This window comes from Panthera onca, chromosome C1 (assembly GCF_046562875.1).
Source record: "Panthera onca isolate mPanOnc1 chromosome C1, mPanOnc1 haplotype 2, whole genome shotgun sequence".
Taxonomy (NCBI): domain Eukaryota; kingdom Metazoa; phylum Chordata; class Mammalia; order Carnivora; family Felidae; genus Panthera; species Panthera onca.
Genome location: NC_138346.1, coordinates 11,402,478 through 11,430,464, shown reverse-complemented (window position 1 = coordinate 11,430,464; position 27,987 = coordinate 11,402,478). Strand labels below are relative to the sequence as shown.

The 27,987-nt window shown below is 44.1% G+C and overlaps 1 protein-coding gene across 9 annotated transcripts; it reads right to left on the bottom strand.

Annotated features, from left to right (window-relative positions):
• Positions 1 to 588: 588 nt before the first annotated feature.
• Positions 589 to 27,987, bottom strand: SLC19A3 (solute carrier family 19 member 3). Of its 9 annotated transcripts, none has more exons than XM_078450804.2 (7): positions 27,665 to 27,987; positions 24,157 to 24,534; positions 8,745 to 8,896; positions 6,169 to 6,994; positions 4,127 to 4,319; positions 2,534 to 2,675; positions 589 to 1,680 (listed from the first exon to the last, which is right to left on the bottom strand). In XM_078450804.2, exons 2-7 carry the CDS (start codon positions 24,266 to 24,268, stop codon positions 1,504 to 1,506), a joined length of 1,602 nt encoding a protein of 533 aa, XP_078306930.2. In that variant the 5' UTR covers positions 24,269 to 24,534; positions 27,665 to 27,987; the 3' UTR covers positions 589 to 1,503. The 9 variants fall into 9 exon arrangements, with proteins under 9 accessions (XP_078306930.2, XP_078306932.2, XP_078306931.2 ...); XM_078450806.2 differs by having other exon boundaries at positions 24,472 to 24,534; XM_078450805.2 differs by having other exon boundaries at positions 27,698 to 27,987.

Here is a 27,987-nt window from a genome sequence, read left to right as displayed (position 1 = left end):
CAGTTTTTCACTTCTCATTTTTTTGCTTGTCTAACTGTGTTGGCTTATACCACTAGTCCAATCAATTAAATAGGAAGAATAATAGTGGTCATCCTTTCCTTGTTTTTTTAAAAAAAAAATTTTTTTTTTTAATGTTTATTTATTTTTGAGACAGAGAGAGACAGAGCATGAGCAGGGGAGGGGCAGAGAGAGAGGGAGACACAGAATCAGAAGCAGGCCCCAGGCTCTGAGCCATCAGCCCAGAGCCTGACTCGGGGCTTGAACTCACGAACCGTGAAATCGTGACCTGAGCTGAAGTCGGACGCTCAACCGACCGAGCCACCCAGGCGCCCCTCCTTGGTTTTGATAGAAGTAGGAATATCATTACTTTTCCCTAGTAAGTAAATGTTAGCTTTGGGGCTGAGTTTTATTTTCAGTCCAGGGATTGGATTTTAGAATTTGGAGAAAAGTATATCTGAAACACAAATCTTGAATCGGCATTCTACATTTCCATGGCAGACTGCTCAATCTGTCTTCTATTGAAGTTGCAAAGGACAAGCACAGATGATTCTCAGCACAATTCATCCAAAAACTAGAAAGACTCTTCAATATTTTTGCCCACATTATTTTATTTGGCACAAGCACTGCCCTTTAAAAATTAGGCGTTTCCCCCACCCTATTAGTATTTTCTTACTTAAAAAATACTTAAAAAGTCCTAGAAATTTCTAGTTAAGTTTCTCTGTTTTACACAGAGATCACACGGACACAGCATTAAAACCCCCGTCTGGGGCCATGGTAGGGAGAAAGCTCGTTGTCTCCCCTATGGTCACGAGGAATTGACTGGAATGTCATTCTGTGGATATCCAGGAACGTCTGGAGCTATTCGTGAGGTAGATTTTTAACAACAAAGCTCAGCAGAACACAAAGCGAAAAACAATCATGACCAAATTAAATGGTGCTATTACCAAATTTCAGCTTGTGAATAATGCCATGTTATCGGGATTGAAGAGGGATCCTCAGAAATGGGACCAAACCTTGAAATTCTCTCAGAGAACTGCATGCTATATAGAAATATACTGAATAGAAGAAGAAGGGAAATGGCCATGTGACAAAAAATGTCCCATCTCTTGCCAGTTTCAGCAAGATAAAACAAAGATGTGAGCCAAGCAAGAAGGTGAATCTAGTTAGTATTTCTGCTCTGGAGTCGGAAACATCAACTCCAGAATGGCTGGAGTTTCTCGTGGTTTGCTTCCATGCCATTTGCATGTCCTAACGAGTAATCAAAACCAGAATTTCCCAGTCCTTGTTACTCCCTGGGGTCCCCAGCACGGACTGTTTGAGGTGATGGGACCTGTTGAATGCATCCAGCTGGGCACATAGACAGCTGGTCTAAAACCGATATTTTGTTGGGGTTTTGAAAAGGTTCCTTGAAATCCAGACTTAGGAAGTGTGTCATTTTGTGTCACTCAGTGGCTTTGTGACCAGGCGGGTCCTTTCTCAGTGGATGCAGTGGTTGCCGTAAGGTTAGAGCTTTGTTTCCATGTTGACATTCCTGGGTCCGTCTGGGTGGGGCTCAGCTGGATTCTGACATGTAGCAGAGCTCTGTGGCTGCTCTTGGAACTTGGTTGAGCAAATGATGTATATGCTTCTCATTAGAAAAATGCCAGCAATAACCGCAAAATAACTTCCATAAACTAAAAACTAGAGAAAAACAAGTAGAATTAATTAGACACACACAAAATATGACTGTGTCTATTATTGATAATACATAGTGGTGCTGTTGATTTGCTTGCATTATGAGATAACTAAGACCCAGGATCTTAATAGGAGTCATTTAGATTTGCACAATACTTTCTTCTATCTTAGAGGAATCAAGTATGAAAGTGTAAGAAATGCAGTAACTAGGGGTACCTGGGTAGCTCAGTCTGTTAAATGTCCGACTTCAGCTCAGGTCATGATCTCACGGTTTGTGGGTTCGAGCCCCGCATCGGGCTCTGTGCTGACAGCTCAGAGCCTGGAGCCTGCTTCGGATTCTGTGTCTCCCTCTCTCTCTCTCTCTGCCCCTCCCCCGCTCATGCTCTGTCTCTCTCTTTCAAAAATAAATAAACTTTTAAAAAATTAAAAAAAAAAAAAAAAAGAAACGCAGTAACTAAGAATGCGGGTTCTGGAGCCAAGGTTGCTTGGGTTCAAACGCCAGCTGACATGACCAATAGTGAAAAAAAAACCCACTAAATCCCACTGATATGTGTGTATGTTTGCAGGACAGTGCGACGCCATATGTAATGTCCCCAAGAATGAATTTTAGATAATGAGGTTACTTCTTACATGCCTTATCCCTGCCTTTTCCAGATCCATACGTAAAATGTGAGATTGGGCTGATTTCAAGTACCTCAGTGGAGCAGGGAAAAGGAAATTGCTGACTTAAGTATTTCGCTAAGCAATTCAAGAAACGAAGGCTTGGCAGTGGTGAGGTTGACAAAAACCCTTTGCGATTACCTGGTTATTCTACACTCCCCGCAACACCCGAGTAGGAAACAGCAATCCTGCAGCTTACCTGAATGCTGATAGGCAGGTTGAGTCCTTTCTGATCTACTACGATCACTGTCATAATGGTCTGGATCACCAGGGCCACGAAGGTGTTCATTCCAAACACCAGGGCATAGCGCTCCACACTCAGATTAACTGCAATCTGAAATCTATCATTAAACGTTGAATTACATTTTTTTGGAAACAAAGTACACGTGGGATTCTTACCTTTAAAAGACAGAAACTGAAGATAAACGTGGTGACTTGTTACCCGCACTTTTTGTCTAAATCTCCTCCAGTTTCGACAAAGGGGCAGAGCAAAGAAAGGGAATTAAAAAATACATTTGAAGGCCGAATTAAAATACAGTTGAAGGGAATAGGACAAAATTCCTCCTCTCCAATTTAATGCTTCCAGAAATGAAACCTAAATGTTCTCAGGTCTCACTCATAACCTGAGAATATTCAACGCTATCTGATTTTTGATACCTTTTCGCAGCAAATTTTTGTGAAAATGTAAGCACCGCCCAATCTACGGAATCGTTTGGAGCGTTATTCTTTTTATTGTCAATTGTATTCACAGTTTCAAATTTTTGTAGGTGAATTATTTATTCATTGGAAGATCAGATCATGTCTGGCTACGCAGCTGAGTGAATCTGTAATTTATTTTTGATAATTTGATAGATTCTGCATCTTACAACTCATGAATGAGTGGCAGATGTATGTTCTCGAGCGCTCTCCCTTGGAACAAAGGTGAAAGGCTTTGGGTTCTGAATATCCTTAAAATGAAAAGAAGTAATGTAATCCTCCCTTAACAATGCCCTCACGTTAAAAAAAGAAACTTGATTCATTAAACTGACATATTTCCATGAAAAAAGTAAACCTGCCAACAAACTTTCTTTCTTTTGTTCCATGATCTTTTCCCATGGTGCTTATATTTCCATGTTTCATCAATTGCTTATCAAATATTTTTCACACATTAAAAACCAAAACTTAATACAGCTTTTGGCTCTACCTCTTTCCTGTGACTTGAAATTCAAATGTTTCTTATCTCTTTGGTTAATACCAAAGCTTATTTCCTATAGTCTGCTTTCTCTGCACTTCTATATACGTAACAACACATTTTTCACTGTTAAAAAAAAAAAAAAAGATTTCTGGGATATACAGTTTCTTATAATTGTTGCATCTACTTCTTTCAAAATACAACTTTTTATAACCTTCTGAGTATATTTTGCTTCACACAAAAGCATATGCCTACAATTACATAAACCAATGAAATCGGTCATGAAATCTACGTGTGATCATTCAAAATCAGGTTGCACCATACCCCGTGAGGGCAAATGGCTTGCAATAAAAATCACGACCTGACAGTGTATCATTGCTTTTGGTTTATGAACCCACAGAGCTTTGTTTTTTTCTCTGATGACTGACCTTAGCAACATTCAGAGGGCAAACAGTTAAATGAAAACACGGCTTAATTGTGTCCAATTTAATATGTAATCAACATTTAATACTGCAATCGATTAAAATCCTTCTGAAATTCTGAAAGAAACTCTCGAAATGCAACCGAAGAGAGAATATGGCGTGGGTTTAGGTGTGGAGAGACATGGCTGGTAATACTTACGCTGCTATGGTTATAAGAAGCATATAGCTGGACTTGAATATTAAATAGCCAGCATAGCATACCCAGATGTTGGTTGTGTAATGCATGAGAAACAGAGAGCCTGCACTAATGATGGAGAAGATCGCTAGAGCCAACTCTCCCAGGAGATCCCAGTTGACTTTCACAAAGCCCACGGCAAAGGCGGCCACGGCCCCTGGAAAAGAAACATTAAGGGAGATCCAACACAATGACTTTACACACAGGATATGTCAACATGCTCCCTTCAAAAATCCAGGTCATAGGTAAATCTACAAGATGAATATATGGCTTTCACAAAAATAGTGTGATCCACCTAAATGTGGATTTATCTTTTTCTCAACCGTGCTTTCTTCTGGCTTCTCCCTTTACCTCCTATTCTTCCAATCAGTTTCAATTCGTATCTGCTACATGCCATGAACTGCACCCTGCAGAGGGGCCAGAAAGTTTCTTTACCACAGCAGACTGGGGTACACAGCACACAAACCAGTCAGTGACTACAGGGATCACTGTAGGGCAGGGATAGAGAAGAATGAGACAGCTGCTTAGATAGTACACCTAGCCCGTCCACACTTGCCTTTCTTTATTGCCTTTTTACCGTAAATTTTTTCAATGGGTAACAGATGTGTTGCACTGAGTAGAACCTTTTGGTCTTTATTAGTGATCTTAGTCCTTTAGTCTCCATCTCAGTGTCTTTGAGATCTGGCCTCATTTGGGTGAACTTGATATTGACTTATGGGGTTTAAGAGATTGAGTAACTAGGGCACCTGGGTGGCTCAGTTGGTTGAGTGTCTGACTTTTGATTTTGGCTCAGCTCATGGTCTCACGGTTCGTGGGATTGAGTCTTGTGTTGGGGTTCTGCGATTCGGGCACTGTGCTGAGCATGGAGTCCATTTGGGATTCTCTCTCTCTCTCTCTCTCTGCCCTGACCCCCACTCATACTTGAGCATGCTTTCTCTCTCAAAACAAATAAATAAAAAATAAACTTTAAAAAAAGAGATTGAGTAATTGACAGTAATCAGGGTTAGTCTTTATAGTTCTCTTTAACAAAATGAAAGGTATTTATTTTCAAATGACTAATGTTTGATTAATTCCCTTTCCGCATGTGATCCAGGAAAGAACCAGTGCTACAAAGAAATAAAATTATTTTTTCGCCCTGAATTTGGAACATTGGGGAAATAATTTCAATAAACCAATTCCAGTGCAGTCCTGATTTGCAGGAATTAAGATGAGGCTTCCTAAAGGAGAGACAATAAGAGAACAGACACTCCATGAGTTTTCTGACATTTTTTGTAAATGTCAGGGCGTGGAAATCTCTTACTTCCTAGAAAATATCTTTAAAGTCTCAGTTGAATTTAAGTTCTCATTTACCAGGATATAAATATTTATTGTAAACTTCAAAGGCAGATTTCCTTCTGACATTAGAATCCTGACTCTCACATATATCCCACTTCTCATTTAGATCTCTTAAGAAAGTTACTTTTGGAGCTATCTGGTGTAGAACCTAAAACTGCTAAAGGTGAGCATGAGCTAAATCAAATCTTTTATTAACAAAACTCTTTCCCTGGTAATCCGGAAGTCGTAAGAGTTTCATCCATTTTCTAAAATAATAAAATCTACTCACTTATATACACGGTGGGTATTTTCTTTTGGATATTAAAAACAATCCTGGAAGAACAAGGGGAGTTATTAGCACCTTTCCTGAGGATGAAATGGAATCTTAGGAATTTGGCTAGATTTTAATCATTTGGTGCCTAATCCTGAGCTCTCGAGTTATCCATTGTAACTCTACCATATTAAATAAAAGTGTCATGGTCCTCTTTTTCTTTTTATCTCCTGTACCTTCCATTCCAAAAAAAAAAAAAAAAAAAAAAAAAAAAAAAAGAAAAGAAAAGAAAAGAAAAAGAGAGAGAGAGAAGATTAATATGCTTTCTGAACAGAACCACCGTGGAGTTGAGTTTAGCAACTGGAGACATAAACTCAATGGGGGTAGCCCATCAAAGGAAGATAAATCAATGTTTACTTACCTCCAAAGGTTGCAACAGCTTCTACTGCCCCATTATAGATGAAAGAATTTTGGGATGGTGCCTTGTAATCCCACAGGATTTGAACATAGTTCAGAATTTGGTTAAAACCTGCTGTGGAAAAGGCCCACCACAGAGACCAGTAAAAAAGATGATGTGAGGAGTAGCATCCCTTCAAATCTTGGAACCACTGCACAAAAACACTCAAAGCGACATTTCTTGGCACCGGACTGCTCACCCGCCGACCCTCCAGGGTCCGTGAACTGGTGGGTATTTCTGAAGTGGGTTTCTCTTCGCCGCCTGGTGTGGGAACCTTGTAAGTTTCATCTAACACTGCGGTGTTGTTTGGTGGCTTTTGTACTTCTTTGCTGGGCTGTACATGAAAAAACATGCTCTTCTCAGGCATTGGTAGGAACAGGGAGGAAAGAAGGGCCACACAGACAGAGGCCAAGGATATGACGTTGAGGTGAAAGTACGATAGGCTGGCCAGGGATACCAGGAGCTGGGCCAGCACCGAGGCCACCGTGTAGGCCACCAGGGTGACGCTCCTGCAGTAGCCGCTCACTTTCTGGTAGTGCTCCGGGCTGACCACGCTGTAAATGTAGGCATAGTAGGCCACCTCGGTGGCGGTGACCATCCCATAGAAGAACTCTACAACCTGCATGGCCCTCACTCCCTGGCCAAACAAAAGCAGCAGCCAGGTGATGACGAAGCTGATCCCCTGCAGGATAATGACTGGCTTGTAGCGGACGTAGTCGGTGACGATGAACACTGGGAGCAGCAGTGCCAGGTAAGAGTATGTCCAGATGGGAAGGATCTCATTTGTGATCTGTGAGGTTGAAAGATGGATCACGTGACCACGAAGCGCCAGGAGGTGAAAGAGACAGAAACCTTTTTAGGTAGTACATTGCTATAGTGTAGGTGGCTCGCCCACTATCAAATTCTGCGTCCAGTTGGATAGCATAGTGTTTGTATTAGCGAAGAGCACGACAGAAAACTGATTTTCAAGGAAAAGACAGCTCCTCCCCCTTCTCTAAAACCAAACCAGTTTATCAGTTTATGCGAATCCCACCAGAATGTATTTGCTTCATGAGCAATCCGAACTCTTTTAAAATTTAAATAGTACGTACATTTGAGTTAAATTAGTTAACAATCGTTCAACAGACACTTCTGGGGTTTTCAGGCTCTTAAAATATACCGTCGCCTTCCTGTTCAAAGGTTTTAACGTTAGACAAAGCAGCCCCAATGTTAGAAGAATCGGACAACCTTTACGTTTATTTGATCCATCACCATGTCATAAAAATCCAGTCTGATGAGCTCACGTGAAGACAGCAAAGACTCAATAACCTTGCAGAATTACAAAGTGGGAACAAGTAATGCACAGAAAATTCGGTGCCAAATTTGCTGGGCTCCTTAACCTTCTTCTCTCCCAATGCTACTGGTTGATCTCTGCTTGCTCAATTCTGGCCTCAGTTTGATGTGGGCATCACACGGCTATCGTCAGAAATGCAGGGGACCTCAGTGATCATTCAAAGAAAGGAAAGACCGACCAAAGGAGTTGATCTTTGGGGCAGGATGGGTGTGGCTGAGACTCATTCGCACCAGCCTTTGTCCTGTGCCTCTCTGCTGTCTACAGCAACCTCCATGGGTCCCAAGGTCAATGATGAGAAACAGTTCAGTGATTTGAAAGGCTAGTGGGACTGAGCGGCACCTCTCAGCATGGGTGTATTAACTGGTCTGTAGTGGTCACAGAAGCAGCCCCCAGCGAGTTCATTGGCTGGTTTTGGACCTGTCTTTGTCCTTTGTTTTGTCTTAGTCCTGACAGGCTTCCATCTGGACAAAACTGGAAACAGAGTCGCCCCTAACTGATATTACATCACCCCACAACAAGTTTGCTTTCCTGTCCTTCGCACCTCACCACCAAATAATTAGCATCAATTAGCCTTCTGGGCAGAGTTGCACACCCTGCAGTGTTTCTCATGGCTATGGCTGGAGCTTACAAAACCAGCCCACGGTAGCGCTCCCATTGGGTGAGTGCATTTTCTCGTTGCCCTTGTTATAAAAAGGGAGGTGAATCTTTTACGTAAGAGAATTCCGTCTTCAGGGGAAGCTAAAACTGGGAGATAAAGCTGTTAATGTCTCACCTGCTGGTTAATAGTTTTTCAAGACTGAGTAAGTGTCCTACAGAAACGATGCAATTCTTTACCAGATCCTGCTCCTACCTCGGCAGCCTGAAAGTTTCTTAGGACTGGATCCTGTGCCTGGCACAGACTTGGCTTTAGGATTTGTTTAACAGAATCCATTGAGACCTGAAAGTTACCATGCGTTGAGACTAATGGTAGGACTCCACAAGAGTTAAGATAGTTATTACACATATAGCTATTACACATATTACACACATTGCAAGTGTGAGGAGGAAAGAGTAGTTTGAATAGTTGTATTAAATGACAAATACCATGAAAATAGGATCACTGAGGTCAGTGTGTTAATGTCTCAAGTTGAAAGAAACCCTAACCCAAAGTCCCGTCCAAATGCTGTAAAATTAAACCACGTTAAGATATGTATATGTATCAATTTACCTCTGAGCTGGTCAGGTTTTTATCTGGTCCAGATAAATACGGGACTAAGAAGGGTTCTGAGGGTCTCATCATGGAGAAAAATCCAAATAAACACAGGATCACGGTGGGATAAATCCAGGAATGGCTCGGTGAAGCTTTGAAACAACCCATTGCTGATCAAATGGAAACAAAGCCAAAATTAGCTGATGGTTAATTATTTTCGGTATCTTGGATATAAAGAAAACCCGACTGCTAAACATTTTGTGAAAGGACAAAATTTCACCTGTCTGCAGTTGAAATGGATAGGTGAGTGATGAGTAAGTGTTCTCAGATATTCCTTAGGTGCGCCAGTGAAACCCTTCTTTGTCAGCGGGCTTGGTCCTCACTATTGCTGGGACAGGGTCATACTTCCCTAGTGTTCTCCATCACAAACATGATAACGAGTAGTTACTAATAAATGGTAAACAATGGGTTAATCAATGTTCGAGAGTAAGTAAAACATTGATTGGTGAATTACTGGTGTACATGTGGTAGGTGAAGTACCTTCCGGAGGTCAAATGTAACTGAATACCCATTTAATCGATCAAGTTGCTACGAACCTGTCCACTATATTTTGCACCGTGACCGTGAAATCTTTAACACGTCGAATGGCACGTCTTTATTCACACATTTATCTCTATTACACTATCCCTTGATTAGTATTGTGCTTGACACATAACGGACACCCAAGATACTTTTGTTAGGGGTCTCCAATCTGAGAATTTATAATTCTTCAGTTAAAAAAAAATGAAACCAGGTACAGATCCAACTGGCCATTTTTCCATGTTTCCCCCGTTTCCCAGATTGATGCTAATTCTATGTTGGGAATGAAAGGCATCGCTTTGTAGACTGTTATTCTGCTTTTCATGACGACTGGGTCCATTTCTTGTCTCAGTCTGCAGCTTTACACCCCTCAGTGGGGCAGGCAGCTCATTAATGGTTTATACTTTCTTCCTAACCCACAAATGAGATTGCTTGAAGTTCAAATTTCAGACAAAATGTCCAATGGATTATCTGCAGTAGGAAAATTCCTTCTTATTCCTTCCTATTTTGGATCAAGCTTTACTTACAAAATATATACATTTTTGGTGGCCTTGGATGAGGTTAAGTTCTCTGAGATAATTTATAGGGAGGAAACTAACTTGTTGTGAGTATGAGGCTTTTCTGCACGTTATCTAATTAAGTCCTAATAATAGCTGTAAAATATACACTATTTCCCCAAATTCCCAGGTGAGCCTATGGGAGATCCAAGGTGTCCTACAACCGGCTTCAAGCCACACGGTCAAGATTTGAATACAGATCTCCCTGACTTCTCTCTGGGTCCCTTCTCCTGCTCCACTCTGTCTCATTCTGGTGGCCCTATTTCACTGGGCTTACTATTTCACTAGTAAGCTACTGACAACCTCCCCTTGCAGTGAGGGGAGAAAGTGTTTTCACCAACACATTTGTCTTAAAGATTATGACTTACTACATAGAGCTTCCCAGGTCAATTGTAGTTTGAAAGTGGACCCAAGAGAAGGAAAGTAATGCTCACTCCAGAGGAGCAAGTCATTTGAGTGAAATTCCAGGGATCCAGGAAGAGGAAGAGGGATGTGGGGAGGGCCTATTGGGTCACACCATGGGTCTGCCACCCACCCCATCGTTTCATAAGGTGACCTCAGACCGCTGCATGGTTCCTATCTGGAGTTAAATGAGGGGAACACTGTCTGTTTATGTCAACAAAACCCCCAATGAAGCAGCGCAGAGACAATGGAAATCAGAATTTGGATGGGATCATAATTGCAAGCAAGGCTGACAATGTGAAAATTTTGCCAAGAGCATACTGGGTTTGACTGCCCTCGGCCCTCAATGCTTGGGATTGATCTCTTCCTGAGTGGTTGCTAGAAGCTCCAGAGACCTGCTGGGGCCTTCTTTTTTTGTAAGTAACGTTCTCGTGGAAAAGTCTACAAGTCTATCAGAGGTCGGCAATTCTTGAGGCTTGCCCGTCTTTCAAAGGGTGGTCTTAATGGGGTAATATCTGTGGACTCCACGTCTAGAATATTCTCTCCATCTATGTTGACCATGGATTGTCCACTGACTTCAAGTTGTCCCCTTCATCTTCTCCATGCATCTCAGAGAACTAGCACTGCTCTCAGGGCTCCCTGGGCTGTTAAGAGCCCTCTGGATTATCTGCCCCTTCCTCTCTTAACTGTTCTATTATGCTACCCAGCTGGACTTGGTGAGGAAGGTCACACAGAAAAAGACACTGTATGTCCCACTAGAGTGTAAGCAGGAGGGCGGGGTGTTTTGTTTGGTTGGTTCAGTGCTCTAAGCCTAATGCCTAGAAGAGTGTCCAACACATGGTATGACTTGCAGAAGGAAGGGGATGAAGGTCAAACCTCGCCACTGAGATCTAGTAAAGATTTGTCCACATTTCCAGAATGTACTGCTAGCTGCATCAGGTAAAGGTGAGGGAGGTCCTTAATTCTACAAGCACCTTGCAGTTTAGTTGTGCATCTGTAAAATGGCATCATGATGCTAACTACGTGTGCGGGCTTTCCATGAGCATCAGGTGCCTTGATATCTGCAAGGGATTTGGTGCCATGTTAGGCATAGGGTTGCTGCTCAAACACAAGGAATTTCTCTTCCCTTTGCTCTTTTTCAGCTTCGAGGATCCACAGTGATTCTGGCTTAATGAGGAGAAAAGGAGGGAAGGTGTCTGACCTTAGCTGAAGATAATGGGAAATATCTGGGGAGCTCATCCCTGCATCCTAGGAAGCTGGGCTTCCTTTCCTCACCCTTTTCAAGCCTCTGCCCCACAGAACAGCAAACACATGCTCCAAAGCTAGGTTTCTGGCCAGAGGAAATAGAAGGCATCTAACCAAACAATAGCAGGTATCCATTAACCAAGAAGGACTGGGCAGAGGAGTTCCAGTTTCCTGGTTTAATGGCAACAGGAGCTCCCAGACCCTTACCAAGGCCATGTCTTGCCTAGTGTCTATTCTTCAGGGCCACAGCCATCGTGACTGCCCACTGGGAGACTTCTCAGAGGCGAATGGCTGTTCTTTCACCTTCCCCTACCCCAAGTTCTCTTTGTCTAGCACTAGCCTCTTTCCATAATCCTTTCCTACGCTGGTCTGTTAACAAGGACTGTGTGAACTTGACTGGCATATCAGATGGCCCGGGAGCTTCGTGGGTCAGTAGGTATGGAGGCCCAGGAGTCTGTGTTTATACACACAGAGATTCTGACACAGGAGGCCCAAGGACCACTCGCCCGTTACTCAACCCTCCAGGGACACCGGCTCCACGCCACAGCCTTGGATCTTAACAGGGTGGAGGGCGAAGTGGATGGAAACCGTCCAGGGAGCTTTTGCAAAACTACATGTAGACACATAAGACCCTGAAATTCTTTTCTGGCTCTCTAGGGCCTGAAGAGTCCAGGACAGGTGGAAAAATCCTGAGGCGACCGTGGTGTTTTGAATATGCCTCTCACGCTCTGTCTGCCTCGACCCACCAACCCTTTCATGTGCACACATCACGTGACCCGTTCTGTCCCATTCAGCCCAAATCTGTTTCTAGCAGGGACCCTGGAGTGCCTGTATCTAGCACTGAATCAACAGCAAGGTTCTGGCTCCTTCAGTTATCACAGCACACAGGTGGGTATCTGAAATTCTCCAGCCCAGCATGACCTTTCACCCACCTTCTGAAGGCACTGATTTATTTTTTCTTCCTTATGTAAAAGCCCGCAACTCACACGGGTAAGAGGACAACAATCTATCAGCTATTGTTCGCTTGCCTCCTGCTTCACACCAAGCATCGTATCCGTTATTGTATGAGACACAAGCATTGTATTAGACATTTAATGATTGTCTCTAATCCTTAGAACGATCCTAATTATATACATTATATGTATTTATCTATAGTTATTAGATTTTCATATAACACAATAATCATATGCAGATATTTATTATATAAATAATCATATTAGCTATGATTATGTGAAATAAATATACATATAATTATATAATATGTAATACAGATTTATTATATATTTTTTTAACTTTTTAAAAGTGTTTATTTTTTGAGAGAGAGAGAGAGTGCAAGCAAGGAGGAGCAGAGGGAGAGGGAGACACAGAATCAGAAGCAGGTTCCAGGCTCCGAGCTGTCAGCACAGAGCCTGATGCGGGGCTGGAACCCATGAACTGCGAGATCCTGAACCTGAGTCAAAGTCGGACACTTAACCGACTGAACCCCCCCCCCCCCCGGTGCCCCTAATTTATTATATTTCATATTATGGGTTATACAGTTGACCCTTGAACAACACGTTTGAACTGCATGGGTCCACTTACAGGTGGATTTTTTTTTTTTTGATAAGTACAGTACAGTACCGTAAATCTATTTTCTCTTCCTTATGATTTTGTTCTCTAGCTTACTTGATTGTAAGAATAGAGTATATAATACATATAACATACAAAATAGGTGTTAACCGACTGTTTTGTTATCAGTGAGGCTTCCAGTCAACAGTAGGCTAGTAGTAGTTAAGTTTAGGACGTTTATTACGTCAAAAGCTTACTACGTGCATTTTCAACCGCACAGGGCATTGGCATCCCTCATCCCGATGTTGTTTGAGGATCAATTGTAATTCCATATTTTTTACATGTCTCTAAAATGTCACCAATTTCTCAGACATGGGAATGGAGCCTCCTCATGGCTCATGGCCACTCCGCTAAGAAAGGTTAAGATTGAGTTCAGGATCGGGTCTGTTGGTGCCACGTCTGCATCTTCCCTCTACTCGGATGGGTAGGCATCTCCTACTTCTAGGGCACCATTTTCACCTCCTGGACATTTTCCTCAAATTTCCTCGCCAGGTGTCCCCAGAGTCACTGTCAATGTGGCCCCTGGGTTTCCAACCCAACAATCCAGGTACTGCCCAAATCATTCTCTCCTACTGGAGAAACCTCTGGCTAATGGTCTCATAAAGTCTGGCGGTATTGATCACTACCTTTTATTTTTATCTTATTGAAGAGATGCTACTCTTTTCTGTCACCAAGACGATGATAGTGATAATCAGATTACACAGTCTATACTTTTTTATATTTGGAAAATTATCTGATTTTTTCCTCGAAGACTTTGTAGGAGATAGAGGAGACGGTATTGTCCTCATTGTATAGACGAGAAAATTGAGGGCCAGAGGCAGTCATGTTTGTGCAGGTTTTCACCTTTAATGAACATTAGAGCCTGGACTTTTTTTCCTGTACTTGCCTGTACTTGTTTTTTCCAATTCCAAGTTCAGTAATCTTACCCCTTGCGTGGAGAGGCCTGGTCGTACCCTCAAGATTCCAATTCCTTGTTTGTTTTGGGAGAGTGTTTTTCAGATCGTGGGTGTCAAGAACATTCAGTGAGTTGTAAACAGAATTATTTTTTTTTTATGTTGCAGAAAAATATATTAAAAATCCAAGTGCACCACGGAGTGAGGCTATTTTTTTCTGGGCTTCGTTTGGGTTATCAACATATAAACATAGAAAAATGATCACACCTTATATTATATCTTTCTGTGGGACACAGTCATAGGGCTAGAAGTTGCACAAGAGGGGACGCCTGGGTGGCTCAGTCGGTTAAGCGTCTGACTTTGGCTCAGGTCACGATCTTACGGTTCATGAGTTCGAGCCCCGCATCAAGCTCTCTGCTGTCAGCGCAGGGCCCACTTCAGATACTCTGTCTCCCCCTCTCCCTGCCCCTGTCCTGCTCACACACTCATTCTCTCTCAAAAATAAACATAAAAAAACTTAAAAAAAAGAAGTTACAGAAGAAAATATAGGACTAAATATTTACACATGTCCCTCAGAAGCATACCTGTTAACATCATAGAACACCTGTTCTGTCTCCAAAGCACTCAGCCTCCACAGCAAAGCACCATCATGGAAAAGACTGTCCTTTTGCTACTTTTCCATTGATAATTAATTTTGACCCTGTAATATTATCTTGCCCCTAGAGAACACTCTAAACTTTCCTTCACTTCACTGACTCCAACTCAAGGTCGTGAATTGTATTGATTTTCGGACTTGATGCCTCTGAAAGCAAGATGTTGACCTTTCCCCTTTCTGTGCTTAAGATAATCCTTCTAAAAGTTGCTCCTGCAGTCATAATTCTCACATATTACTCATATGCTCCATTACTATTTTTTTTTTTTTAAAGGCACAAGAACACTATTTTGACAGGTGGTTGAAAGAAAATACAATACAAGGACATTCTCCAAAACAAAAGTCAGCTTATCGGACGATCGTGGCTTGAAATCTAGAGTGAAAATGCCAGAAATAACCAGAGAGGCTCAATGCATCAGCTGCTCCTTCTGGAGGCAACTTGGAGCCGTAGCTGAGTCAACCACCGAACTTACCTTGGTTGGCGGGGCCGCGTGGGAAAGCGCTTCAGAGGGGGAGCTCTCCCTAGCAGCAGCCGCTGGAAGAGGCGAGCGCTGAGCATGCAATTCGGCTTCACCCCCAGCTACCGCTCCCCCCCACCCCCCACTGCAGGGTGCCAGTGTTCTCCCTGCCCAGTGGACTAGAGAGCACTTACTTCCAACCAACTGCACCACCTCCGCGATTCCATCACATCACGTGGGCCCCAGTAGTAAATGGTCACGTGCACTGTTGGGGTTATCAGCCAGCACCTGTGACCTTGCCTGAGCTCTGGAGGCCACGCTTCTGCATTGGGAAGAGACCCATCTAACTTATTTTGGAAGTGACATGCTCCTTTCTCTTTTTGGCGGCAAGAAAACAGTGATTATTTTTCATTAACGTCCACCAGGGACCCTTCAGCCAGGTCTGCAGTCTCTTCTCTCAGGTGCTACGTGGGGTCCGGTTCTGGAAGATCTCATGGTTTTCCGGCCACCTCCCTTTCTTCAGGGTATTGTGGGATGCTGTAGCCTTCAGAATGAGAATCCCTTTGTTAGTGTATCTAAACCAACTTTGTTTTAAGGTGCTCGGAGACTTTTCTCCATCTCCTAAAAACTTCAAGGTTTACTTGTGTTTCAGCTATGATCAGGTTGGGCTGGGGCGACTTCTCACTAGTTTTGTTTTCATCTACCTCGGAACGATGTCTTTTTATGCATCTTCTTACGTGTTTCCAGTCTCTTGATATCAGAGTTCATGTTTTTGTCTTCTCTTTCATTCCAATCGTTACCACACTGTTGACCTTTCCCCACTCCTACTGTTCTTTAACCACAGCCTTAAATCTTTCCAACTGGCTTTTCCACACGAATGTGCATAGCTTTACCAATAATCTCAAGTGTTCTTTGATTTATAATATTGTCCCTGAAATTCCCAACTTTCTTATATTGGCTGCAAAAGAATGATACTCGTCACTATCATTCTATGGTAGGGCGAAAAGGAAACTTGATTTTACGGTTGCCAGGATCCCATTTGGATCGGGTCGCAAGGTAGACGTAGCACTCACATTTTCTGCTTGCTGAAGTCTACAGCCATCCACTTTGCTGTATTGCCTTCAGTTAGTTAACATATCGACTCACTGTGTGAACGGAACCATTTCCATATTTGTGCACACAAAAGTTGTCACGTATTGTTTATCTATGCCATGGGGGACCCCAGTGGGTCCAGGCCAATGTGGACTTTATCCAAACTGCAAGCCCTGCCAGTGTCCTGTTTCCTAAACGATAGGCTATGCATGTGCACCTGTAAGTCTAGCTGTAAAAACTTTGTGGCCGCAAATATTTCTGAGTGTATATTTCCATTTGCGTAGAACAGGCAACTATTCAAAAGCAAGAACCACAGACACCGGCCCATGCTGGTGGGCTTCCTGGCTCCTTGGGGAGTGGACTGGGTAGACTTCTTAGCTAGGGGGACTCCAGGTGATCAGATTCCACACCCACTTGGTGAAGATGGAATTCTCCTCCCACAGCCAAAGCTTTCAGAGCTGTGAGCTCCCTGATGCAGGGGACAAGATGACCCAGTCCGAGTAAAGATCTTTTCCAAACCCCGTTTTCCAAAGGTTTCTTATCACAGACAGCCTGGAGTGTCAGGGACTTGGTCAGTGGAAAGGCATCATTTTATCAAATCCTCCTTCGTGCTTGTTTTGAAGATATTGCCAGAATTAACCGAGGTGCCAACAACTGAGGAGAAAACTATCCAGAATCCCCAGTCTCCACCGAATTCCTGCCCAGTACTCCCTATTAAACATTCTAGTCATCTCAGAGAGGATACCTGACAAGTCAACTGGCATCTGAAAATGGGCTGGCCTCATTTTCACATTATTCTCCAGAATGTTTGCTGCAGTCAAAACACCAATTTCAAACAACAGAGCACCAGACTGGTCGTTTAACATAACCATGAATCTTACAACCTCTAAATGCCAAAAGACTTGGGCAGCTGGTCCAGAGAGATGACATTTGCAAACAGTTTCACTCCCCAGGGTCCAAAGCCTTTTTAAAAACAGAGTTTGGGAGGTATTTGTTACACTTTCCAAAAACCCATCTTTCAGGTTTTCAACACTGCTGGCCCAAGCCCCTCACCAGTCAGAAGCAAAGCCAAAGTCTGATTACTGAAAACTGAAATGTATCCTTTTCACGGACAACAGAGTAGAACAACATCCCGAAGTTACGCCTTTCGATCTACTTACTACTTACTTACTAAAGAAGAGAATATAACTTTGAGCGAAACGTCCAAATAAGTCAAGGAGCCACAGCCTGCTTGAATCCAGGCAAGTTGATGCTGGAAGAGTATGGGGAAATGATTCCAGGGAATTGCTTAATTACTGTTCCTCTGTTGAAAATCAGGATCGGAGGTCGGTTTTGCCCTACTGTATTTTAGGCTTCATCTGATTTAAAACGCACTTCCCTGACCTCTACTTCACCCCATACACAAAAACTAATTTGACATAATTAGCTCTAGAAACCACAGAGTACTGTCTAGAAGAAAACGTCTTTATGACATAGAGGTTGGGAAATGTATCACTGAAATGACATAAAGGACTCAGCTTAAAAGAAATGAATTGATAAACTGGATTTCATCAAAAAACCGTATCTCCTTATCAAGAGATACCATGAGGAAAATGGAAAGGAAAACTACAGAGAAGACTTTACGACCACTAGAATGCTTAAGCACAAAAAGACTAGCAAACCAAATGCTGGCAAAGATTTAGAGCAGCAGAATTCGTACACATCGCTTGTGGGAAAGTAAAATGCCACCAACAACTCTTTGGAAAACCATTTGGAAATCTATACAATAATTCCATATAGTCACAATAGTGAAAACACAGGAAGCAACCGAAATGTCTCCTAAACGGTGAATGGGGGTGGAATAAACAATATTGTGTATTTAGGCAACGAATGCTGATTTAATCAGCAACATAAGAAATGAGCTATTGCAAAACCTTGGTGAATATTTAAAAAGTTATGCTCTGCCAAAGAATCCAGGCACAAAACTGTGATTCCATTAAGGTATGTAAAGTCCTAAAGCCAGCAAAAAGTAACTTACAGTGATAGATACTGGATCAGTGGTTGCCTGGGGGTTGGGGGGGGGGGGGACGGGGAGACAGTGGAGGGACTTATTGCAATAGAGCACAAGAACACAAGGGAACTTTCTGGAGTGATGGAATATCCTATGTCTTGATGAGATACAGATACATGGGTGTAATTATAAACATCCGAACTTAAAATCCATATTTTATGTTGTATGTAAATTATATTTCAAGTAAAAAAAACACATCGTACTTCCCCTCCCCACTCCCCAATCTTTAAAAGCATTTCATTGTGGGGTGCCTGGGTGGCTCAGTTGGTTGAGCATCCGACTTCGGCTCAGGTCATGATCTCACGGTTCGTGGGTTCGAGCCCCACGTCGAGCCCCGCGTGGAGCCTGACCGAGCCCCGCGTGGAGCCCGACTGGTTTCTGGGCTGACAGCTCGGAGCCTGGAGGCTGCTTGGGATTCTGTGTCTCCCTCTCTCTGCTCCTCCCCTACTCGCACTCTGTCTCTCTCTCAAAAATAAATAAAGATTTTAAAAAATGTTTTTTAAAGCATTTCATTGTGTGGGACCCTCCCTAGCCCTGGACTTTGCTTATTGTTGTAAGCACTAAGGTTTTTCCAAATTCTACCAGGGACAATCGGAAAACAGAACAGCATCTTTCAAATTGGGTCTGTCCTAGAAAATTTGGAATGGAAAACAGTGCCCACAGATCAAAACTAGGACAGACCACAAACTTTGTAAGTCTGGCCACATAGAATACGCTTCAAAATAAAACAGAGGGAATCAGAGTTACCTGTTCCTTTTGTGTCCTGAGTTTATTTCTTTCCAGAACTAAATCCAGTTTCCTGCCTTCAGATTCAGCTGCAGCTCCTTCCTGACGTCCCCTGCTGGGAGTCCTAGTCGCAATGCCCACCCACCCCTCCGGGAGTCTAGAGTCCTTCAGAACTGAGCTGTCAACAGCAATGGATTTATACAGCAAAGCCCACCCCCTTCTTGAGACACTAGAACCCACCCTCTTCCGCAGACATCCTCTTTTGGAATCTCATCAGAAAAAAAAAAAAAAAAAAGGAGAAACCGATCTTTGTGAGACACAGACAGTTAGGGAGTTAAACATATCAAAAACACTCACCTGAAGGTTAGTACTAAAATAGTCTAGGGGCACCTGAGAGGCTCAGTCAGTTAAGCGTCCAACTTTGGCTCAGGTCATGATCTCACAGATGGCGAGTTTGAGCCCCGCGTCTGTGCCGACAGCTCGGAGCCTGGAGCCTGCTTCGGATTCTGTGTCTCCCTCTCTCTCTCTCTCTCTCTCTCTCTCTGCCCTTGCCCCACTCACGCTCTGTCTCTTTCTGTCAAGAATAAATAAACGTTATGAAATAAAAATTTAAAAAGACAAAAAGAGAAAAAAATAGTCTAATTTAGTGTCTCTAAAGTTTTGTATTAAGTGACTCAGACCCTCAGAAAACCAAGAAGCAGTACTATCTACTGTCAGCCACTCATAATCCTTTATGTATCCCCCCCCCCAAAAAAAAAAAACCATAACAAAAACAAACACTAGGGCATCTTTGCTGAAATTAAGCAGTCCACACAGCTTCAAAAGGTGTGAATTAGGTCCATAGATTCAATATGCAGACCAGAATAGTTCTGCTTTTGGTCAAAACCATGGCAACAGTAGATACAAGTGATCTTTAAGAGACAGGCTTCAGGGGCGCCTGGGTGGCTCAGTCGGTTAAGCGTCCGACTTCGGCTCAGGTCAGGATCTTGAGGTCTGCGAGTTTGAGCCCCTCGTTGGGCTCTGGGCTGATGGCCCAGAGCCTGGAGCCTGCTTCCGATTCTGTGTCTCCCTCTTTCTCTGCCCCTCCCCTGTTCATGCTCTGTCTCTCTGTCTCAAAAATAAGTAAACGTTAAAAAAAAATTAAAAAAAAGAGACAGGCTTCAGATTCCATTTTGTCCTATATGGTGTCATTCTGTTTTGCAAATGCGTGAAACATCTGCTGATGAATTACTCAGGCCTCTCCAGGCTGTTTCTTCTCTGTTTGTCTGCGGTTAGATCAATCTAGTCTCAGGTGTAGCTGGAGGGCTAAAACTGGCAGACGGCTTACATGGCAAGTCAACTGACCATGTCTGGCCACTGAAATGCCGTGTGGGCAACTAGCCCAACACCTGTGGGTAGCTAGCTGTGTGGACCCGGCTAGGGAAAAAATTGTGCTGCAAGGAAAGACTATGCATAGTTTGAGCTATTTTTCAACTATATAAACTGTAGTAACCAATACCAATATGAAAAAAAAATTTTGTTTGCTTTTTTTAACTTGCATTCATTTTTAAGAGACAGAGACAGAGCATGAGCAGGAGAGAGGCAGAGAGAGAGACAGAGAATCTGAAGCAGGCTCCAGGCTCCGAGCTGTCAGCACAGAGCCTGATGCAGGGCTCGAACTCACAAACTGTGAGATCACGACCTGAGCTGATGTCAGCCGCTTAAGCTTAACCGACTGAGCCACCCAGGCGCCCCTAATATGAAATAATTCTTGACTACAGACACGCAAATGAATTCTATCCAATGAAGGGACAGACCTCTGCTCCCACCCCCATGGAAAACCGGTTTTACCTCTCAATATTACTGATCTAGAAATATACCCATTCTTTGCGTTTTTCTTTGATCTGGTGGTAACAGTATTACCAGTTTCCTTATTTATGAATTAATAAAACTTTTAACAAAAATTATCCTTTTCCAAAAATTATCTTTTCGTTCTTATTACCATTCATCATTATCTCCAGCCTATCCAATTTATTCCTCTGAATCTAAATGATTTGCTAATAGTTGTTAATTACTGAATATAGTATTTACTATTTTGACCTCTTACTGCAGACCTTCCCAGCTTTAGGCTTCTCTTTTTCATTCCTCTCTCTCTCCAGGTTTGGTGGCCGGTGTGGTTCAGCGACAAGGGAGTCTGAAGCTCAAGTTCCACCTCCCCCACCCTCCTCTCCTAACCCCACCCCTGTTTGTGGCGTGTACTTATAACCTCCCTCAAGTCAGCTCTTAAAATGTGGATAACCACACCCACCTCCCACTGTTGTCTCAGGAACTGCTCAATCTGGTTCTCCGCACACATTAGTTGCTCAATAAAGCTTCCTTCCCATCTGCCTCCGGCAAGCCACAGAGCAAATTCATCCAGAATGAAAACAGCTTGGCACTCATAGTTCAGGGAAGAGTGACTTCAGAAAAGGTACACAGTAAATAACTTCACCTCAATTCATTTGAATATTTCTCCTTGAATTGGATTCACCATTACCCAACCTTGAGAAACCACTGACGATCTCTGACCAACAATGTCGGAGCAAAGTCGGTATTTTTGCCCTTTTCAGCTACTACGAAGACACATTTGGAAGTTGGTTACCTTTGGGTCTATTTAAAAGATGTACCTTACTGAAAACACCCCTTTTTGCTTTAGGAGATACAAACGTGTTCCAGGCTTGGTGAGTACTTCCAGAAAACATTTCCTTCACCCCTTGCACACGTTAAGCACCCACGCCACAACCACAAGCCTTTTGCACATTTACAGCAGCAACACTGACTTGCCAACTAATTGCTGTGCATGTTCTTTCATGAATTAGGCCTCCTTTCCAGAAATATCATTGTAAGGTACGGTTGTGTTTTCCTTTAATTTCAATTATGGTAGTCTCAGTAGAGGGCGGGGGTGGGGGGGCGGAGAGGGCTCTGCCCTTCAAAGTTCCCGGCTGCTGCTTCCCTCACCGGGAGCCCTGTCTCCCTTCTTGGATTGGGATTTAGAATTCTGCGCTGAAGTTTCTTTTCGGTGAAAATCTGTGCACGCGGGTGTAACCATGGGGGATGCTGGCCCTTTCCCCGAGTCGTAGTCTTAGTCTGCTTTGCAGATGGCTGAAAGTGAGATTCTCGCCAGACCCGCTTGGGCGAATCTTCAGTACCGAGTTGGCAGGAGAGCGCAGGGGCCGCGCAGCACGAGGCAGCCCGGGGCGCGGGGAATCCGGGCGAGTCCCAACCCGCCCGCTGCAGCGCGGGGACGCCTCCCGCCCGCGCGGCCGCAACCGGAGAGAAGGGGAGCGCTGCAGCCTAGGGGTGATGGTGTTTCGCCCAGGAATTCGCCTCCCGCACAGGCAGTCTTACCTATAGGAGGGGGCTGTTGCTCGCCAAATTTCTCACATCCCGGGAGAACGAGCTCCCGGGAAGAGTCCCCTTCCGCCGCGAGGCCGTCCCTTTGGGTCGCCGGCCAGGAGCTGAAGGTAGGGGCGGGGGAGGGAGCCTGCCACACATGAAGCCCCGAGGCCCCGCCCCACGTTTTGCATATGCTAATTATAAGAGGAAACTCTGAGAAGTAAATCTGAGGTCTGAGGTCTGAGGGCCAGCTCATACCTGCTACCCTCTGTACCCCAAAAGAGCAACTTTTATAACAATAAAAGTATTATCCTGATACATCAGTGTGATAAAGCAGGATGAACTGAGTACAGTGTGGATCTATTTACAGATAGATCCTTGCCTACAAATCCATTTACGTTTCCCCAAATCTTGTGAGAGAGGAACAGCTAGGAAGCCCATTCTACAGATGAAGAAAGCGAGGCAGAAGGCAGTGGGAATAGTAAACGGAGACGTCTGGATTTTTGTCTGGGCATCCCGGCTCCAGAGCTAATGATAATCACCGTGCTCTTTTATTTTGCTTTATTTTTCAAGGTTGTGAGATGGCGTGGGGTTCTTGCCCTTTGAGAATTTGAACAAATAGTTCAAATATTAAGTAGTTTTTGTTAAGCGGAGGTTGTTTTAAAAAGCAATATGAAGTTCTCGTTGATTAAAATGGAAAAGAAAATGTTTTTGTTATCTTTTGGTAGAAATGGAAAACCCTCCCCAAAGATTAATACTGTTTGATTTTAAGGACTACGACTGGAAATGAAATTAAGAGTCCTCCAGGCGTTCTGGGTGACTGTCCTGCTGGCTTGGATTTTTCTATTCTCATCCTTCTATGATTTGCGGAAAATCGATTTATAAGTACCAAGATACACCTTGGGGATGGGAGTACCCTGCTCATTGTGCAACAGAGTGCCCTTGTACATTGACTGCCAGGCCCTACCAGAGAACCCTGGAATTTTCTTAAAGGTCGAGGGTGTCATAATTTCCTCCCTACCTCTTGCCAAGAGAAGACCTTATTTTGGACCTTGAGTTTACCTCTGTGTTTCTCTGATAGCCCTTGGCCATAGTCTAAGTCACAGAGAGACGATGAAGAATTCATTCATTTGAAGGGACATAAACATATTTGCTGATTAGGTGACCTGAGGTCCAGATTTGGTTCTGTATTATCCAGTGGTGGGAGGGGTATGGGTGAGGCCATACGCGATAAGAGACTGGCCATGTTGATAACTGTTGACTTGGGTGGTGATTCTTAGGAATTTATTGTACTGTTCACCACTTCTGTTTATGTTTGGCATTTTCCATACCAAAAGCGTTAAAAAAATCATTTCTTCACAAAGAAGCTGTTTGTTGAGTATATATTATATGCCGGATGCTGTTCTAGGTGCTTGAGATAGTCAACCAGAGAATGAGAAATCTTTGCTTTGTAGAACGTACATTTCAGTTGTGCATGGGGTGAGGTAGAGAGGACAGCACAAGGTAAACAGGAGAAATTCTTGAATCTTATGGTATTTTAGAAAGTTTCAGGTGTGCTGGAAAAGAAAAGAAAAAAAAGACAGAGTAGATAGAAGGATGTAGAATGATGCAGGAGAGGGCTAGGGTCTGAGCACTAGGGTGTGCATGTTGGACAAGCACATATAGAAGATGTAAAGGAGTTATTGGGAGGAGGATGAAAACCTGGGAGAGGAAAGTTTATTAGGGAGGATCAGGTGCTCAGTTGTGTCAAATGCCACTGGGATCCAAGGGAAAAACCCCATAGACAGTGTCAACTTCTCACTTGGTCATCTTACCCAGCAAATGAATGGAGAGTCTCTTATGTTGGTACTCAACATCATGGCGGCAATGATATTCACAAAAAGTTGACACAGGAGTGGAGAAAAGGGGACCGAAGAAACCTGACATGGGATGCTGTTTGGTAATGAACTCTCTCTTGCGTCTGCGCTCTCTCTTTCTCTCAGATATGAACTTTTGGAAGGCAAAGGCTTGTTTTTCTTTAGATCTCCGGTGCTGGCCTAAATACGTGGCCTAACACGGCACTTACGTATCTGCTGGATGAACGAGTGAGGAAAATGGACATGAAGCGATGGAGTGAAACAATGACCTACCATGTGGGGTGTCCAACACTTACAACCAGAATTCGGTTGCAAACACCGACATCAGGAGGTCATCTGTAGGAAAACACAGCAATTTCCCTCAATGAGACTGACAACCAAAAGTTGGGGCTCTACCCCTCCACCCCCCCCCCCCCGATTTCTATCTTTGTTATAGAATCCATTATAAGACATTATAGGACCGATCATCCATTAGTTGATTAGTCGCTGTACTGGCCTCAGTCATGGGAAGGTACACATCTTTATAGAATGGAAAGACACATTAGAATAAGCAGATTTTTTTTTTTATTAAGAAAGAGTTGCCTTTTTTTTTTTTTTAGAGAGACATAGAAATGGGAGGAAGTTAGTGAATGTACAATAGAAAAGTTGACCAAAAGTAATTTTTTGAAGAAAAAGAAATCTTGGCTATCATGGTTTCACTTTACCAAGCTTATGATATAAATCGATCTTTGACACGGGTGGCTGATGTCGCCACAATATAGGTGGTTATTCATCTTTCTTTCAAATGGAGACGGGATTACACGGGTGACCGAGAGTATTTACGCGCTTCATGGTACCTTCTGGAAAACCCAGGGTGAAGAAACTGGTGTCGTCATGATACCACACTGGAGGGAAAGAGCCAGCCCTGAAACCTCAGAGCCCGAGGACAGCATGAGTAGCTCCAAGACATCCAAGGACACAGAACAGGAGCAGGGGGGCGGAAGGACGGAGGGAAGTCTTACCCAATGCGAGCAGAGCCCCGGACAGCTCTTGCCCTGGAGGCAGAGCCGCCCGCCCGCCCGCCTAGCTGCAGCACTGCTTCTTGCAACAGCACGTCTGCTGACAACAGCACTTCTGCTGGCAGCAGCCCTTCCCGCAGCCACACGAGCCGCAGCCACACGAGCGGCGGCAGCAGCAGACCACGGGGACGCTGCAGCAGCCCCCGCAGCAGCCGCAGCAGCAGGGACAGCAGCTGGAGCAGCAGCCCACCCGGTAGCACCGGCAGGTGGTGCAGCTGCCGCAGCTGCCGCCGCAGCCACCGCCGCAGCCGCCACCGCAGCCGCCGCAGCCGCCACCGCAGCCGCCGCAGCCACCGCCGCAGCCGCCGCAGCCACCGCAACTTCCGCAGCCACAGCACCCCATGGTGTCGGTAGAGAGGTCTCGGGAGAGGGGAGGAGGGAGACTCAGGAGGTGAGGGAGGTCTGGTGCCGCCTTCTGCAGGGGGAGGGGCTTATGTATCCTCTTTGGGACCCCACCGAGGGCACGTGGCCACTTCCTTGTTGTGGTTTCCCCCAGCTTCCCTGGCAGAATGTCACAAGACCCTGAATGTATTTCCTCACCGAGCACCTGTGACTTCATAGGATCGCTTGTTTTCACGTTCACCTCTTCCTCAAGTTGTGCTTCTAATAAAACAACGCGTTTCTCAGGTGTTTCATCTTGTTTGAATCCAGCAGCCTTCAAGTCCAAGTAAGACACACACACACACACACACACACACACACACACACACACACGAGTCTCACGTGGCCAGAGCTCATCTGTTTTGTGAGCATCAGGATCCCTTGGTGCCAATGATTATCTTTTCCTTGGTTGCACGGGGCCCCTTCTCTGCTTGCACATGGTCTTTGCTGGGTGCCGGGGAAGGTGGGACCCCATGTGCAGAAGCAAAGCACCCACATTTGTCTCTTTTCACATGTCAGAGGTTCTGAGGCTAAAGACTCCAAGAGTTCCTCTCATTGAGTTTCAGATTCACTTTGTCCTTGGCTCATGGGTCCAAATATGGGAAAGTCACTTGAAAGGGATTGCTCTGGGGCTAGAGGGTTTGTGCTGATTTATTTCAGCATGAGCTTCCCACGCCGGCTCATGACTCCCTGTGTTCTGTGCTCATGGGGTAGTGGACAGAGCCACGTTGGCTCCAAGGCCCAGAGAAAGCCATGGTTCCTCTGTGACTCAGTTTCCTTAGTTTAGGTTAAGTTATGTCTACTTTATTTTTTAATTTATTTTTTTAAAGTTTAGTTATTTATTTGAGAGAGACGGAGACAGAGCGAGGGGGGAGGAGCAGAGAGAGAGGGAGGGAGAGAGAGAGAGAATCCCAAGCAGGCTCCGTGCTGCCAGCACAGAGCCCAACGTGGGACTTGAACTCATGAAAACGTGAGATCATGACCTGAGCCGAAACCAGGAGTTGGACGCTAAACAGACTTAGCCACCCAGGCTCCCCACTTAACAATTTTCTTAATAATATTTTCTTCTCTCTGGCTTATTTTCAAGTAAGAACATAGTATATAGTCTACACAACATACAACACTTGTGTTAATCGATGTTGTATGTTAACATGAGGGCTTCTAGTCAACAGCAGGCTATCAGTAGTGAAGTTTTAGTGAAGTCAAAAGTTATATGTAGAGTTTTAAATGTGCGGGGCTCTGGCGCCCCAATCCTGCATTGTTCAAGGGTCAACTGTATATAACTTAATCCTGCCTAGATTTGTGTTGTCACACATAAAATGATCACAGCAAGATCTTGACTATTACTTATTGGGCTTCCTAGTAAATATGGGAAACTTACTTTGCCACTGTAGCTTCTACTTCTAGCTTTTCTAGAAGAAAAACTAACCAGGAGTATACAATACATAATTCCACTCCAGGTACTTTGTCGTGTTTAGTGTCGGCACAGTCCTCAGAGGTAAATGCCATTAGCAGTTCTGGTTCAAAGGGGTCAAGGTACATGCTGAGTGTCACATCTGGGGTCTGAGCCAGGATTCCAACTCAGCTCTGCCTCACTCTGGCGGAACAGAGCAAAGGGACGATCGTGTCCCTTTGATTCTAAGATCTGCTCTGTGTGCTCAGAACCTACAGCTGAAATCTCCAGGCTCTGTTTTTCCTTTCAGTTATAGCTTTGAGGTTTGACATCATGAGCAATGGTGACAATTACCTCCGATCATATTTAACATACGCTGTGTAGAACAACGGCTACTTGAGTTTTCTCTGCGGGAATGCCTGCAATGGCTTGCACCTACTCAGTCATGCGTCACTTCCGAAGGAGTTCCCGTGTCTCCTTACTGCTTGGGTGCCCTCTGCAAATGTCACCGTAGGTGGCAAAGCCTGGGGGAATGGCGCAGGACCTTTGTTTTCATGACCAAGCTTAATTTCTTGGTTGTTTTTTCATACTTTGTAGTATACCATAATCGGTCACTAACAAAAATGATACTTACCGAATGCTACCTCGACACCACTGTTTTCCTCACCTGTGGCCTCTTGGAAGATTTCTGCTCTTATTGAAGGCTCAATGAAAACATCTTCTGTGTACCATCATTGCCCACAAAACATCACTCACTCTTTCCTTCCCACTTTTTCTACTCGTTTCTGATGTCTTTATGTCGCCTTCTCTGCGTTACTGCCCCGACTGAGCTCCTTGAAGTCTGGGATCATATTTATTTCTATTCGCATCCCGGTACCAGGAACACAGAAGTGAATTGATAAAGGGGCAGGCTGGTGAGAGTTGAGAATGGTGCAATGGACTGAAGGTTTATATCCC

Bases quoted from the DNA above. Each gene is read 5' to 3' on its own strand.
- SLC19A3 (XM_078450804.2), bottom strand. From the start codon at position 24,268: ATGTCAGGTTTCTTCGGTCCCCTTTTCTCCACTCCTGTGTCAACTTTT. The intron at 4,320-6,168 runs GTAAGTAAACAT...TTTCTTTTCCAG, and splicing joins AGCTGTTGCAACCTTTGGAG to GGGCCGTGGCCGCCTTTGCC. The intron at 2,676-4,126 runs GTAAGTATTACC...GTTTAATGATAG, and splicing joins CTTCTTATAACCATAGCAGC to ATTTCAGATTGCAGTTAATC.